Here is a 17,622-nt window from a genome sequence, read left to right on the forward strand (position 1 = left end):
AACACTTACAATTTGAATACTCACAATGTTAACATGCTCACAATAAACATACTGTTTGTGCTATCTCATTGTGTGAACACCTTCACAGTGTGAAGACTCAGTGTGCACACACTCACCATGTGTACACAGCATGGTGTGAACACACTCATAATGTGAACGCATCCACAGTGTGAGCGCATTCACAGTGTGAACATACTCATAGTGTGAACACATTCACAGAATGATCACACTCACCACTTAAACATTTTCACAGTGCAAACATTCTCACAGTGTGAACACTCATAAATGCACACAAATGTAAATACAGATACAAGGAACTGCAGATGCTGGGTTTCAAAAAAAGACACAAAGTGTTGAGGTAACTCATCCGGTCAGGCAGCACCTCTGGAGGACATGGATAGGCGACGTTTGAGTCAACACACTCAAAATATGAACATTCTTAGTGTAAACACACTAACTGTCCAAATATCACAGCATGAATTCTCTCAGTGTGAACACATACATTGTGAACACTTACATTGTGAATATACTCACAGTATTAACATCTGTGAACATCTCACAGTGTGAACTCACTTGAACATAAATACACACAACTGTAAATGGAGAAACAATGACCTGAAGATACTGGGTTACAAAAATACACACAAAATGTTGGGGTAACTCATTGGGTCGGGCAGCATCTCTGGAGAACGTGGATAGGTGATGTTTCGGGTCAGGATCTTCAGGTAGATTGTGGGGGGGGGGCGGTGCAGAAATCTGGTAGGGAGGAGGGGAAGGACAAAGCCTGGCGAGTGATAGGTGGATACAGGTGGGAGGGATTTTTGATAGGCACATGGTTCGATAAAGACCAATAATGAAAAGAGAAAAGATGTGAGGTGAAGATAGACGTGGATTGTAAAGCTGAGGCAGGAATATAGGTGGAAGGGGAAGGGCAAAAATGGGTCCAGGTTGGGCTCAAGGAAGGGGGGTGGGGAGGACAAATAAAAGGGTTGTTTGAGGGTTAATTAGAAAATTCAAAGATAGTTATGTTCTAAGCTGGAGTATGAGGTGTTGTTCCTCCTGTTGTGTGTGGCCTCACTCTGGCAATGGAGGAGGCCAAGGACATAATGGGAGTGGGAAGGGGAGTTTAAAATGATTAGCAAGTGGGAGCTCCAGCAGGCCCTGGAGGACCGAGCACAAGTGTTGGGCAAAAGTCTCCTGGTCTACGCTTGGTCTCGCCGAAAGGAGGCCACATCGGGAACACCGGACGCAGCAGATAAGGTTCGAGGAGGTGCGTGTGAACCTACACGGACAGGTGTTATCTCTCCTGCGGTTTGTTGGGGAAAGTTCCTGGGGAAGGAATAGTTTGAGTGTGAAGGAACGAGTGAACCAAGGAGTTGCAGAGGGAGTGGTCTCCACAGCTGGCAAAGGGGGAGGGGATGGGAAGATGTAACTGGTGGAGAGAGCATGCAGGGATGTGCTTGCAATATGAATGGTCCTGCAACATGTACAGCAAGAGCAGAGCAACAAGGAGGCCCCCCTAAGGCAGCACAGTGGCACAGCTGGTAGAGTTGCTGACTCACAGCGCCAGAGACCCGGCTTCCATCCTTACCTCGGGTTTTCTCTGAGTTTTCTCCGGTTTCCTCCCACTTTATTTTTAGTTTAGTTTAGTTAGTTTATTGTCACTTGTACCAAGGTACAGTAAAAAGCTTCTGTTGCATGCTAACCAGTCAGCAGAAAGACCATATATAACAGTCAAGCCGTCCACAGTGTACAGATACAGGATAAAGGGAATAACGTTTAGTGCAAGATGAAGTCCAGTAAAGTGCGATTAATGGTAGTCCGAGGATTTTCAATGAGGTAGATGGGAGGTCAGGACCGCTGTCTAATTGGTGATCAGTAGCCTGATAACAACTGGGAAGAAACTATCCCTGAATCTGGAGGTGTGAATTTTCGCACTTCTGTACCTCTTGCCTGGTGGGAGAGGGGAGAAGAGGGGATGCAACTCATCCTTGATTATGCTGCTGGCCTTGCCGAGGCAGTGTGAGCTATCAATGGAGTAAAAAAAAGGGAGGTTGGTTTGCGTGATGGTCTGGGCTGCATCCACAATTCTCTGCAATTTCTTGCGGTCTTGGATGGAGCTGTTCCCAAACCAAGCTGTGATGCATCCTGATAAGATGCTTTTTATGGCGCATCTGTAGAAGTTGGCGAGTGTTGTTGGGGACATGCCAAACCTCCTAAGCCTTCTAAGGAAGTAGAGGCATTTGTGAGCTTTCTTGGCCATTGCTTCGATATAGGTGGTCCAGGACAAGTTGGCAAAAATGTGTGAATTTGTAGTAAATTGGCCTCTGTAAAACTGCCCCTAATATTTTGCATGTGAACGTAGAAGTGGGATAACGTAGAACTTGTGTGGTGACTGATCGATGGTCGGTGTGGACCCGGTGGACCAAAGGGCCTGTTTCCATGCTTTATCTCAAAATTAAACTAAACATGTGAATGAGCTCAGAATGTGAACACAACTACAACATGAATGAGTCTGCAATGTGAATGGCTTACAATGTGAATGGCTTACAATGTGAATGACTTACAATGTGAATGGCTTACAATGTGAATGGCTTACAATGTGAATGACTTACAATATGAATGACTTACAGTGTGAATGACTTACAATGTGAATGACTTACAATGTGAATGACTTACAATGTGAATGACTTACAATGTGAATGGCTTACAAGGTGAATGACACACAATGTGAATGGCTTACAATGTGAAGGACTTACAATGTGAAGGACTTACAAGGTGAATGACTGACAATGTGAATGGCTTACAATGTGAATGACTTACAATGTGAATGACTTACAAGGTGAATGACTTACAAGGTGAATGACTTACAAGGTGAATGACTTACAAGGTGAATGACTTGCAAGGTGAATGACTTACAAGGTGAATGGGCCTGCAAAGTAAATAGGCTTACAATGTGAATAGGCTTACAATGTGAATGGGTTTACAACATGAACAGGTTTCATTGTGAACGGGCCTACAATAGGAACAGACCCACGTCATCAGGTTTACAACATGAATGGCCTGCAATGTGAACTGGCCATTAGGTAGATATGTGCTGTCAGGTGGTTTCAAATAGTCATAGACACATATAGCATGGAAACAGGCCCTTTGGCCCAACTTGCCTATGCCGAACAAGGTGTCCCATCTGCACTAGTACTACCTGCCTGCCCATGTTCCTCTAAAGACTTTCTGTCCATGTACCTGTCCAAATGCCTTTTACATGTTGTTGCAGTATCCTGCCTCAACTACCTTCTCTAGTAGCACATTCCACATACAGTATCTTCCATCCTCTGTGTGAAAAAGTTGCCCCTCAGAATCCTATTAAATCATTCCCCTCTCACCTTAAACGTGGTTCTTGATTCCCCTACTCTGGGTATAATACTTTGTGCATCTATTCTATCTATTCCCCTCATGATCTTATACACCCCTCATCCTCCTGCACTCCAAGGAATAAAGTCCTCGCCTGCCATACATACCTCCCGGTAGCTCAGGCACTCAAGTCGTGGCAACGTCCTCATAAATAGTCTCTGCACTCGTTAACAACATCTTTCCAATGGAAGGGTGACTAAACCTGAACGCAATACTCCAACTGTTGCCTCAGCAACGTCTTGCACAGCTGCAACATAACATTCCAACTTGTACACTTAAAGCCCTGACTAATGAAGGCCAATGTGCCAAAAGCCTTCTTGATGACCTTATCCACCTGTGATGCCACTTTCAAGGAACTATGTACCTGCGCTCCTAGATCCCTCTGCTCTACAACACCTCCCAGAGCCTTGCCATATAGAACCCTGGTTCTGTAGTGTCATTTCTCAGCTGTGTCATGACCTCACTGATTGCCGGCTCAGTGTTGGCAAATGACCAGCCCGCAGATGGTGGCATAATTGTTGGCAGACCCCAGTTCTCACTGGGTGACCCCCTCCTGCCCCGGCGAATGATATCCATAAAGCTCCCCTACATCACCAATCTGTCATCCTGCACAGTTGGAGGCCTTGGCTCATGAAAAATACAGAAGCATCTTTAAATCAAAGGGGGTGGTGAAGGAAGAGATGAGAGATTTCTGGATGCGGATGCAGATTTTCTTCGTTACCTCAAATTTGATGGCTCCATTGTGAGTGCAGTCAAACGTATTGAAGAGGTAATGGGCGTACATGCTGGCATCTAGAAGGAAGAAACAGCGGTCGGTCATTACTCTGTCACCACTCCCTTGGTTCATTACAGCCTATCACTCCTACAAAAATCAATGTTACGTCACCTATCCCAATTGTTATTTAGCACAGAAGTTTTCGATCTCCATAATAGTTACGCACATCCACAGAAATCTCATCGTTCACACAATTCTTTTGATTATTTGTTGTTGTGTGCAGTGAAATCCACTACTTCATTCTGGTTGGCAGCATCATAATAATACATATCACTCCCTTTCTCAGTCCCACCCTCACACTCCCTCCCAGCACTGGTAGGGTCCCCAACCTTGTGGGGTGATTCTGCAGCGGCTCCTCCAACCCCCAAAAACACCCTTCCTCTCACTCCTTCCATCCATCACACCCCCTTCCCCTCACGCCCTCCCTCCCTCACAAATCCCGCCGCATCAGCCTCTCACTCTGTCACCCCTCACATCCCCCTCCCTCCTCTGAACACCCTTCATATCCCTCCCTCCATCTGAAACCCTTCCTCTCTATCACATCCTTCCTCCGTCCCCCTCTGCTCCTCACATCCCTCCCTCCACTTCACACACTCACTCCTTTTCCACACATTTCTCCTTCCCCCATCACACCCTCCCTCCCCCACACCCCTGCCTGCCCCTGATCCACCATCACAACCAGTCCTCCATTCATACCCTCCCTCCCTCATCCCCCTCTCCCTCACACATACTCACATGCCTCCTTCTCCTTCACAGCTTCCATCCCTCACATTCTTCCCTTCCCTTAAATCCCTCCTACTCTCCTCATTATTCTCCCATCCCTCCTCTCCCTACTTCCTCCCTACATCCACTCACACCTTGTCATCCTCTTCACACCCATCCACCCTCCCCTTCACATTCCTCCCTCCCCCTCACATCCTATGGCACGGTGGCACAGTGGCAGAGCAGCTGCCTCACAGACCCAGGTTCCATCCTGACGTCAGGCGATGTTTGTGAGGAATTTGCACATTCTCCCTGTGACCGCGTGGGCTTTGTCCGGGTGCTCCGGTTTCCTCCCATATCCCCGAGATATGCAGGTTTGTAGGTTAATTCTGTGAATTACCCCTAGCCTGCAGGAGTACAGGTGATCAATGGTAGGCGTGGACCGACGGGCCTGTTTCCAGGCTGTATCATTAAACTAAGCATTCCTCCATTTCTTCCCTCACAACCCACCTAGTCTGGTAGTGGGATGTGTTCCAGGAGCCCGACCCCTGTAGCTGGAGTCCTGACTGTATGTTGTCGAATCCTCACTGAGTTCAACCCTTTTGCCTGTTTTTGGCCCTTATCTCATGTACATGAGAGGCTGGATGAACTGGGCTGGAACGTACGAAGCTGAGGGGTTACTTTGTAGATTTTTGTGAAATCATGAGGGGAGTAGATAAAGTGGTCATATTCTTTTCCCCTGGGCGGGGAAAACTGTCCTTAACTGTCTTTTAAATCTTGTAATTGAACCTGCTTATACCAACTCATTTCCACATACCCATCCCAACCCCTTTTACCTTAAAGCTATGCTCTCTAGTTTTAAACTTCCCCGCCCAGGGGAAAAGAATATGACCACTTCATCTACTCCCCTCATGATTTCACAAAAATCTACAAAGTAACCCCTCAGCTTCGTACGTTCCAGCCCAGTTCATCCAGCCTCTCCTTATAGCTCACACTCCCAGTCCTGGTAACATCCTCATAAATCTTGTCCACTCCCTTTCTAGCTTAATCTCGTCCATTCTGTATGACCAGAGCTGTGCAGAATACCACAAGTATGGTCCGCTACCTATCCAGTTCTTGTAGATCGTGTTGTAATCTTAAATAACCTTCTTGATACCACCAGTTTTGGTGTTATAATGGAGGGCAAAATTCACTAACAATGCCAACATTCGGCACAGAATTTCTTAGCAGTTTCCAAGAGGGGTTTCTTGAAACAGTATGTGGATAGTACAACTCGAGGGACGACTATATTGGACCCTGTTATCCATCTATCCCAAGTTACCGAGAGAAAGAAGAGAGGAAATTGAAGGAGCCTTGACGAAGATCGTTCTACCTTCGTTAGCCGCAGGTGAGAACGGGAGAATAGCTAATGCAATTTATTTGTGTAAGAAAGGAAGTAGAGATAAATTATAGTCCCATATAGTATGCTATCCGGGAAGTTATTGAAGAGGATTCTTCAGGATATGATTTGCTCGCATTTGGAAGAGAATGGGCTAATTAGGGATAGTCAACATGACTTTGTCTGTGGCAGGTCAAATCTCCCAACTTGAATGAGTTTTTTGAGGAGGTAAGGAAGTTGATTGATGTGGGTGGGGCACTGGATGTTGTCTGCATGGATTTTATGAAAGGCATTTTATTTTTATTTATTTTATTTTTTAGATTTTTAGATACGGCGCGGAAACAGGCCCTTCGGCCCACCGAGTCCACGCCGCTCAGCAATCCCCGCACATTAACACTATCCTACACACACTAGGGACAATTTTTACATTTACCCAGTCAATTAACCTACATACCTGTACGTCTTTGGAGTGTGGGAGGAAACCGAAGATCTCGGAGAAAACCCACGCAGGTCACGGGGAGAACATACAAACTCCGAACAGATTATGGTCTGATTGTTACTTTATGATAAGCTGATCCAGTAGATTAAGATGGTATCATTGATGACTAGGTCATTTGGATTCAGATCTGACTTACTCATGGAAGACAGAGTTTGTGGTGGAAGGGTGTGTGACTGGAGGTGTAAGACCAGTGATCTATGCTGGGACCTCTGTTGAAGGCCTGTGCTGTAATGTGCTATGTTTAATGTTAACAACATTGTCATGCGAATCGTGAATGTATTTGGCAGTGGATGCAGCGCCAATCCCCATTGCACACCACAGGTCACAGAAAGAAACCCTCCACCACTGGACTCTGACTCATTCCACCAAGCCCATGTTTAACCTTAAACTTCAACTATTTATTTGCCCCCAATGATGCTGCTCAACACGCTGTGTCGCTCCAGCAAACTATTTGTTGCTCCAATTTTCCATCCAGTTGGGAACTCTCCCTGGATCCCATGTGATCTAACCTCTTGGACCAGCCTACCACGCAGAACCACACCAAAGGCCTTGCTAAAGTTATTGTACATGGTGTCCACTGCATTGCACTCATTAATACCATTCGTTGCCTCTTAAAACAAGTCATTAAAATTTATGAGATGGATTTCCCAGGCATGTTGGTTGGAGGATGGGCGATGTACGTTGAGAGGTGGGTTATGGTGTTGGGGAGGGATGTGTGACGTGGGTGGGGACAGGGGTTGTGAGGGTGGGGGCTGCATGATGTGAATGGGGAGATCTGTGAGGAAGGTGGAGGAGAGTTGTGTAATATGGATGGGAAAGTAGGTGACATGGGTAGTGGATATATGGATGAAGTTGATGATGTATTTGGCAAAGTGGATGTGGAGATAAACATAGCACAGTACAGCGTACAAACAGGTTTTTTCATAATGTGCATGTCCAATATGAACCCAACTTAAACAAATCACTTCTGCCTGCATGTGATCCATATCCCTCTACCCTCTGCATTTCCATGTGCTGAATCAAAAGCTTCTGAAACACTACCACTGCTTCGTATCTGCTTCCAGCACCACTACAATGCGTTCCAGGCACCCATCACTCCCTGTCTAAAAGAAATGTGCCCTGCACAGGGCAACACCGTGGCACAGCATTAGAGTTGTTGCCTTACCGCGCCAGAGACCTGGGTTCGATCCTGACCACGGGTGCTGTCCGTACCGAGTTTGCATGTTCTCCCCGTGACCTGCGTGGGTTTCCTCCCACACTCCAAAGACATGCAGGTTTGTAGGTTAAATTGGCTTCTGTAAAATATCCCTAGGCTGTAGGATAGAACTAGTTTTAAGTGTGATCATTGGTCGGCACTGACCTGTGGGGAAAGGCCTGTTTCTACGCTGTTTCTCTAAACTAAACTAAACTTTAAATTTGTAGGAAGGAACTGCAGATGCTGGTTTAAACCGAAGATAGACACAAAATGCTGGAGTAACACAGCAGGACAGGCAGTATCTCTAGAGAGAAGGAATGGGTGACGTTTCGGATTGAGAAGATGGGTCTCACCCCAAAACATCACCCATTCCTTCTACCCAGAGATGCTGTCTGTCCCTCTGAGTTACTCCAGCTTTTTGTGTCTATCTAAACTTTAAAATTTCTCCTTCTCAACTTAAAACTGCACCTTCTAGTCTTTGGCGTTTCAGCCCTGAGAGAAAGGCTTTGGCATATTCCACCTACGCCTCTCATAAGATTATATACTTCTATCAGGTCTCCCCTCATTCGCTGACCTCCAGAGAAACAATCTGTTTATCTAACCTGTGATCACACTCACAATGTGAACACACCCAAGGTGCGAACACTTACAATGTGAATAGACTCACTTGAGATTGTGGTGATGCGGTGAGATGAGATGTGGTGTGGGCAGTGAGATGGACAGTGTGGCCAGTGAGACAGTCAGTGAGGGCATTGACAGGGACAGTGTGGAGAGTGAGATGGACAGTGTGGCCAGTGAGACAGTCAGTGAGGGCATTGACAGGAACAGTGTGGAGAGTGAGATGTATGGAGTGGATGGTCTGGGTGGTGGGATGGACCGTGAGATAAAAGGTGTAGGTGGTACAATGGATCGTGTTATTGGTGAGACAGATGGTGAAGGGTGGTTTGACAGTGGTGTGGGTGGTGTGACGGTGGTGTGGCAGTGGTGTGAAAGTGGTGTGAGTGGTGTGAGTGGTGTGAGTGGTGTGAGTGGTGTGAGTGGTGTGACAGTGGTGTGGGTGGGTGGTGAGGGTGGTGTGGGTGGGTGGGTGGTGAGGGTGGTGTGGGTGGCTGGGTGGTGTGACTGGCTGGGTGGTGTGGGTGGCTGGGTGGTGACGGTGGTGTGGGTGGTGACGGTGGTGCGGGTGGTGTGGGTGGTGTGACTGGCTGGGTGGTGTGACAGTGGTGTGGGTGGGTGGTGAGGGTGGTGTGGGTGGTGAGGGTGGTGACGGTGGTGTGGGTGGTGTGGGTGGTGACGGTGGTGTGGGTGGGTGGGTGGTGCGGGTGGGTGGGTGGTGTGACAGTGGTGTCAGTGGTGTGGGTAGTGAGGTAGTCGGTATGGGCATTGACGAATGGTGTGTGGGCATTGAGATGGACAATGTGGTTGGTGAATTGGGTGGTGTGCATAAGAGGTTTACCAGAATGCTACCTGGATTTGAGGGGATTAACGTGGACTGTTTATTTCTGGAGTGCTGGGGGGTGGGGTTGAGGGGTGACCTGACAGAAGCATGTTGAATTGTGAGGCATAGAAATTGTAGACTGTTGGAACCTTTTCCCAATGGGGGAAATGTCAAAGACGGGAGGATGTAGCTTTAAAATCAGAGAGGAAACGTTTAAAGGAGATGTGAAGGGCAAAATAGTTTTGTTTGTAAAGGCAGAATTGGATGGCAGCCTGGAAGGTGCTGACAGGGGCAGAGATGGAGACAGATACTACAGTGGTGTTTAAGAAGCTTTTAGATAGATATATGGATATGCAGGGTATGGGGCATGTGCAGGCAAGGAAATTAGATGGGCATCATGTTCGACACAGACATCATTGGCAAAAGGTCAATTTCTGAGTGTGTTGTTCTGGGCAGCAACACTGCCAGAGAGGGCGGTGAGACAGAGGATGTAGGCAGTCAGATGGACCTTGTGGGCAGAGAAACGGATAATGTGGGTGGGAAAGAAACAGACGGTGTAGGTAGTGTGATCTTGACAGTGACAGACGGTGTGGGCAGTGAGACGGTGTGGGCAGTGAGACGGACAGTGTGGGCAGTGAGACGGTGTGAGCAGTGAGACAGATAGTGTGGGCAGTGAGACAGTGTGGGCAGTGAGACAGTGTGGGCAGTGAGACAGTGTGGGCAGTGAGACAGTGTGGGCAGTGAGACAGTGTGGGCAGTGAGACAGTGTGGGCAGTGAGACAGTGTGGGCAGTGAGACAGTGTGGGCAGTGAGACAGTGTGGGCAGTGAGACAGACGGTGTGGGCAGTGAGACGGTGTGGGCAGTGAGACGGACAGTGTGGGCAGTGAGATGGACAGTGAGATGGACAGTGCGACGGACAGTGTGGGCAGAGATGGACAGTGTGGGCAGCGAGATGGTGCGGGCAGTGTGATGGTGTGGGCAGTGAGACGGACGTGTGGACAGTGTGATGGTATGGACAGTGAGGTTGTCTCCACCCCAGGAAGAGGTTAGCTTTGCCTGTGATGGTGCCCCGTTACCTGGAGTCTGGCTGCGGTCCCAGGGCACACTGGCGCTATCTACATGCATGGACACTCTCCCCTTGCCATGTGAAGCAGCCTCCCACAGGTGCTGAGTTCCAAGGGCACACAGCAGTCCAGTGTAGACAGAAGCAGATGCAAGATACAGGGCAAGGTCAAAGAGTAAAGTTGATTGCCCCACTGCTGCCCAGCTGCCACACCTGCAGTGAGATGGCCACTGGGCAGAGGTGACTGTCTTCCCCAGCGGACAGTGTGGCTGCACAAAGCCCACATGACCCTTACTCTGTGTGGAGAGGAACTGCAGATGCCAAATACAGACACAATATGCTGAAGTAACTCAGAGGGTCAGGCAGCATCTCTGGAGAGAAGGAATGGATGACATTTCGGGTGTAGACCCATCTTCGGTAAACCAGCATCTGCAGATCCTTCCTACAACATTCTGGGAAATCTCGTCTGCTCTCTCTCCAATTAATTCTGTGCAGTAATATGGTGAGCATTGCTCAGTGTTATCAGACTGGTGTTTTATACAAATTCCAGCATGACTTCCCAGTTCTCAGCATTTAAAAAATATTTTCATCCTTGGCATTAGGGCATCGCTGACAAGCCCAGCATTTATCCCATCCCTAGATGGATGTGAGAAGGTGGCAGTGATCTGCCTTCTGGATCCGCTGTGCTGTCACTTCTCTCACTGCAACATTATAATATAATAAAAAGGAACTGCAGATGCTGGTTTATACCAAAGATAGGCACAAAATGCTGGAGTAACTCAGCGGGTAAGGCAGCATCTCTGGAGAACATGGATCGGTGATGTTTTGAGTCGGGATCCTTCTTCAGACTGAATGTGGGGGAAAGGGAACTAGAAGCAAGAAAAGACCAGGACAAACCAGGGCCGGCAACTGATAACCTCAGGCAGGGAGGTTCCCTGATAGGCTGATTGGTGTCTCGGGACAGGTGATCCCAAGAGGGATATATCGTTGGGAAGTGTGGAACTGGTTCACCAAATATTAGTGGTGCAAGGGGGGGCAAGGGGGAGGGCGGGGGGAAGAGGGTGGGGGGAGGGGAGGGAAAAGTATGTAAAAGTTACCTAAAATGTGAGATTTCAACATTCATACCGCTGGGTTGTCAGCCACCCAAGCAAATGATGAGGTTCTGTTCCTCCAGTTTGCTTGTGGCCTCACACTGGCAATGGAGGAGGCCCAAGACAGAAAGGTCAGTATGGGAATGGGAAGGGGACTCAAAATGGCGAGCAACCAGGAGATCCGGTGGTCCTTGGCTGATTGAGTTCTCTCACTGTATTGTTTCAGCCCTCTGGACCTGCGCTGTCATTCACTGTGATCATGGCTGATCCAAGTCAAGTCGATTGCTTGAATGGCTCAATATCCTTCAAGAGGAAAATGCTCCAATGGTGGGAATCACATAGGAAGATGGCAGTGGGTGTTGGAGGCCATTCACACTGGACATCACTACAGGAGTTCCCCAGCACAGTGTCCACAACCCAGCCATCTTCAGCTGCTTCATCTGTGACCTCCCTTTAGCAGAAGGTCAGAGGTGGTGATGTTTGCTGATTGTTCCTTTTCATTCACATCTCCTGATCAAATGCAGCAGCCCACACCTTCATGAAAGAGGACTGGGACAACATTCAGACATCAGCTGATCAGTGGCAACAAAGTTCTGCACCTCCAGAATGGCAGGCAATGAGCATGTCCAACAGCGGGAGTCAGTGGCATTGCCATGACTGAGTGCCTCAGTGTCACCAGTGTCACAGACTCACCTGCACCGGCTGCAGAAATGCTATGGCTACAAGAACTGGCTGGGTATTGTATGAGGCGTGACTCACTCCCTGACACCGCAAGGTCTTTCCACCATCTGCAAGGGGAGTAAGGAGTACTCTCCACTTGACAGGATGAGTGGCGTCCAACAACTCTGAAGAAGCTTGACACCATCCAGGACATTCTGCTTGTTTGGCACCTCATTTCAGCTGTGCTCGGGTGGAAAACCTCATCTTGGGAACCAAGACAGAGATATTGAGTGTAAGGGATGGCGTTCATGTACAAGAGACAGGGTGGGGAGGGGGGGGGGGGGGGGGGGGAGGTCTGGCCAAGGTAATTGTGGGAGTTGATAGGTTTATAGGAGATGGCAGTCAATAAATAGTCTGGGGTATGTTTGGAACAAGAACTGTTTGAGGAAACCAACTGGGATAGCAGCGGCCCATGCAAGTGACCATGGCTACATCGTTGATTTGAAGAATGTGAGAGGAGTCAAAAGAGAAGTTGTTAAGGGTGAGGACATGCGGAAGAGAGCGTTAGTTGAAGAGTACTGATTGGGTTTCTGTTCAAGGAAGTACCAGAAGGCTCTGAGGCCTTCCTGATTTGGGAATAGTGGTGTAAAGGGAGTTTGTAAAGCTGAGACGATGGTGGTCGAGGAATGATAAGTTATTGAAGTGGTGAAGAGGCTGTGAAGTGTAGGTCAGGAGAAACTGGACAAGGGGCACAAGATAGAATCTATGTACTTGGTAGTTAGTTTGGTGGGGCAGGAGCAAACAGAACCCGAGGGGTCTACCAAGGCACTTGCTGCTCATGGATTTTGGGAAGGAGATCGAAACAGGCAGTGCGGGGCTAATGAATCTGGATTGATAGATGGTAGCTTTGCTAAAAGATGTTAGTCAACATGATAGCTTTCTCCACCATTCTGGTTATTTCATGGTCACTGCTACCAGTGACCATTGGAATTGACATATTTTTAAATTCTAGATTATTCTGAACAAAATTCAAATTCCACAGCTACACTTGTGGATTGTAACTCGAGACTTCAAATAGTCTGTAACTGTTGTAATCTTTATACACCTTAGTCCATACCTATTGCCATTTAATTAATTACAGTCCATGGCTATATACTTCCTGACAACATCAAGGAGTTCTGAGAATTCACCAGTCATTTTAACCATTCTATAGACAATAGACAATAGGTGCAGGAGGAGGCCATTTGGCCCTTCGAGCCAGCACTGCCATTCAATGTGATCATGGCTAATCATTCTCAATTAGTACCCCGTTCCTGCCTTCTCCCCATACCCCTTGACTCCGCTATCCTTAAGAGCTCTATCTAGCTCTCTCTTGAATGCATTCAGAGAATTGGCCTCCACTGCCTTCTGAGGCAGAGAATTCCACAGATTCACAACTCTCTGACTGAAAAAGTTTTTCCTCATCTCCGTTCTAAATGGCCTACCCCTTATTCTTAAACTGTGGCCCCTTGTTCTGGACTCCCCCAACATTGGGAACATGTTTCCTGCCTCTAACGTGTCCAAGCCCTTAATAATCTTATACGTTTCGATAAGATCCCCTCTCATCCTTATTCTGTTCTGTGCTTCACTCTGTAGCTATCAGTGTCACCTTACACCATATGGCAAATGCAGCAGCAAGCTCCCATCACTTCACAGCTGTGTTGTGACAACAATTAACACCACTTGATGTGAAGAAATGTTGGAATGCAAGTCTAACATTTGTTCAGCAGGCGGGTTTCAGAGACAGTCTCGAGAAATGAGGGCTTGGCCAGTGAGTTCTGATCTATAACTAATTTCATTAATGTACACCAGTCTGCGCCTGCATACCATTTCTCAGCTGCTCGTCATTATGTCTGTGTTCATTCACCTTATTCTCCAGGGTTCTCCAAAATAAGGCCAATTGTAAAGGTACGAAAGAAAAACGGTCTGGAGTTTCCAGAGGAGGTACCTTAAGGGATAGAGTAAATAAGTAATGACAGATGTTTGAGCAAAATGCTTGATGGAATTTATCCTAATCAGAAAGAGTATCAGTGAGAAAGATGAGCTATCTGTGGTTAACAAAGGAGGTCAAGGAAAACATTCAATTTAAATCTAGAGCTCATAAAATGGCACGGCTAGTGATAGACTGGAGCACTAAAAGGCAAATAAGGAGGGAAAAAATTTGATTATGAGAGAAAAGTGGTATTATCAAAAAAAAGAGCAAGGACTTCAATGGATAAATAAGAAGGATGAGTGTGGACAGTGAGACTGAGGAATTAGTCGGGGAATGAAGGAAATGGTAAATGTTCAACCAATTACCGGGGGGGGGGAGGGGGGGGGAGAAGGAAAGAGGCTGCAAATAGCCAAAACAAATTTGATGGGCTAATTTCAAATATCCTGGAGGATACTATGGATATGATGTTCAGGGCATTGAGTCAGGAAGCCATGATGCCACTTTAGTTTAGTTTAGATACAGCATGGAAACAGGCCCTTCGGCTCACTGACTCCGTGCCGACCACTGTTCTTCGTACACTTACACTATTCTACACACGCTAGGGACAATTTACAATGTTACCAAGCCAGTTAACCCACAAACCTGTACGTCTTTGGGACGTGGGAGGAAACCGGAGCACCCGGGGAAAGAGCGTACAAACTCTGTACAGACAGCACCTGTGGTTAGGATGGAACCAAGGTCTCTAGCACTGTGAGGCAGCAACTCTACCGCTGCACCGTGCTGTAAAAACTCTGATGGGGCTGTATTTCCATTACTAACTGCAGTTTAGGTTGTTGTCTCACGGGAAGAATGTGGAGGCCTTGGAAGGGCTTTCCCCGAGGTCCCTCTTAAATCTCGCTCCTCTCAGCTTAACCCTATGCCCTCCAGTATTTGAGAATCCTCTACCCTGGAAAAAGACGGCAAGTGTTCATTTTACCCATGTTCCTCACAGTCTTATATGCCCCAATAAAGTCATCCCTTAGCCTCCTAAACTGCAAAACAAAGTTCCAGTCCGTCCAAGTTCATACCAACCTTATTGCCTATCTAGTCTTTCTATGCCGTGTCTACTCAAGTGCCTGCCGAAATGTCTCCTGAACTTCACCAGCTACTCTGGCAGTGAGTGATAACAACATGATGGATGGATCATCTTATGCCACTCACCTCCATGTGGAAAGAACTGAGAGTATATTTGTTTAAAAGTATCCTCGCTAACAACTCCACTGGGACATTCCTGGAAAGAAAAGAGAATTAAGAGCAAGGGTGGTTGTGGATCTACCATCCCACCCCCCCCCCCCCCCTCACTCCCACCCCTCTTCCCCCCCCCCTCACAACAGGGAGAGGAAATTCAACCGCCTCACCATGGATGGCCCTAGCAAATAAATGACACACCACGTGCCGTGCAACTCCTTGTCACTGCATCTTAGAATACACACCGGCAGAGAGTAGGGTGTGGAGAAAAAGGATGGTCTATGGTTTCTGTGAAGGATTCGACAGTGGAGCCACTATCCCACAGTCCAGAGACCCGGGTTTGATTCAGACCTCTGGTACCGTGTTTGCACGTTCTCCCTGTGACTGCGTGGGTTTCCTTAGGGTGCTCCCGTTTCCTCCGATGTCCCAAAGGCATGTGGGTTGGTGAGTTAATGCTGGGGTCCCTCGTGTGTAGGTGAGGCGTAGAACTAGGTGGGAGGGAGTGGTGCGTGGGAATCTCGGGGGAGGTAAATGGTATTGTATAAATAGGCATGGGCAGCGTGGGCTGGACAGCCTGTTCCTGTGTTAGTCTGGTTCATTACTCACCAGTACGTTGTGGGAAGTGCGGTGCCTGAGGTGCAGGGCTAGCTCAGTACTTCCCTGGCGTGAGAACCCTGCTCTCTGCTGTGGTAATCGCTGTCATAATGGTTCGGAGCCGAGGCAATGTACATTCTCTCTATCTCACCAATGGTAACACCAGTGCTAATGCCACCAAAGACATTGGCTTGAGTTGTTCAAACTGTGGCCTGATCACCATCCTCTGCTCTCTCCCCTGAGACTTGACCCCCACTGCACTGAGCTTCCCCAGTGGTTGAAGCACACAGAAGTCCAGCTTCTCCTCACTCTCCCCATCAACAAGCTGTCCCTCAATGTGATTTGCAACATAAGTGTATGACCCTTCAGCTAAATTAAACCCAGCCTGCCTCCTGTGGGGAGAACACACTGCTGCAGTGTATACGAGGCACACTTACGTTCTTGAATCCTCTGTACAGCACCTGGATCTCTCCCCTGGTGAAGTTGGTCTGTGCCTGCAGCTGTCCCAAGTCTTCAGGCCGATGGCAGACCGTGTGCATTTCCAGCTCATCTTCTATTTTGTCTGCAAGAAGAAAGTGGAAAAACTGTGAGGGGAAAACAAGAGAGAATGGATCTCCCGAACAAAGCAGAACCGCTCAGCCAAAGGTCACAAGCCCACAGCCCTGGCCGAACTAAGAGCGGAAGCTGAACCAGAGCAGTGAGCATTGGGTAAATGTGACTGCGATCTCCTTGTGTTCATTGACAGAATGTGTGAAGGGATGGCAATCATTGCCTGCTCCTAATTACCATTGAGAAAGTTATGGCGAGACAATACTTCTGTTCAAGGAGCTCCTAACAGGGCTGTTGGGAGTTCCAGCATTTAGTTCCAGTGACATTGAAGAACTAGTGATATATTTCCAGGTCAGGATGTTGAACGTGGATGTGGTGAAGGGGAACCTGCACTTGATGTTTCCATGTGTTTGCTGCCCTGCCCTTGGTGCTAGTACACATGGGGTGACAGATGCTGCCTGAGTGATCTGGGCAAATAGGCGTCATGTGCATAATAGATGATGCAGACTGTAGCCACCGAATGTAGCAGATGGAAACAGTGATTGTTTAGGAGGGTGGATGGTGTGCTCCATTATTCCAAGACGAGGTTGTCGTAAAAATTAACGGATCCCAGAATGAAATCAGTCACCTGCCAGTTCTGTTGAAGGATCCCAGTTCTGAACCTTGAACTACATCTCTTTCTATAGATGCTGCTGACTTGAGAAGTCTTTGTAGAAAGTTAAATCCAAGGAAAAGGCATATAAATTGGCCAGAAGATGCAGCAAACCGGTAGACTGGGAGAAATTTAGAAGTCAACAGAGGCGGACAAAGGGGTTAATTAAGAGGGGGATAAAGGAGCATGAACGAAAACCTGCGGGGAATATGAAAACGGACTCTAAAAGCTTCTTTAGATATGTAAAAAGGAAAAGATTAGTGAAGACAAATGTAGGTCCCTTATTAGGAGACAGGTGAATTTACAATGGGAAACAAAAAAATGGCAGAACAGTTAAACGAGTACTTTGGTTCTGTCTTCACTGAGGAAAACACAAACAATCTCCCAGAAATACTAGGGGACCAAGGATCTAGTG

At 47.6% G+C, this 17,622-nt stretch overlaps 1 protein-coding gene across 1 annotated transcript in view; it reads right to left on the reverse strand.

Moving 5' to 3' along the window:
- LOC144600233 (A-type potassium channel modulatory protein KCNIP1-like) overlaps positions 1-17,622 on the reverse strand; it is a 73,069-nt gene that overhangs the window by 26,760 nt on the left and 28,687 nt on the right. Inside the window, exons 2-4 of the mRNA XM_078411781.1 lie at positions 16,444-16,568; positions 15,386-15,455; positions 4,133-4,203 (exon numbers count right to left, since the gene is read on the reverse strand). Of these exons, the coding sequence (XP_078267907.1) occupies positions 4,133-4,203; positions 15,386-15,455; positions 16,444-16,568 (266 nt within the window). The remainder of the gene's footprint in view (positions 1-4,132; positions 4,204-15,385; positions 15,456-16,443; positions 16,569-17,622) is intronic.

The sequence above is a fragment of the Rhinoraja longicauda genome, chromosome 14 (assembly GCF_053455715.1).
Source record: "Rhinoraja longicauda isolate Sanriku21f chromosome 14, sRhiLon1.1, whole genome shotgun sequence".
Classification (NCBI taxonomy): Eukaryota; Metazoa; Chordata; class Chondrichthyes; order Rajiformes; family Arhynchobatidae; genus Rhinoraja; species Rhinoraja longicauda.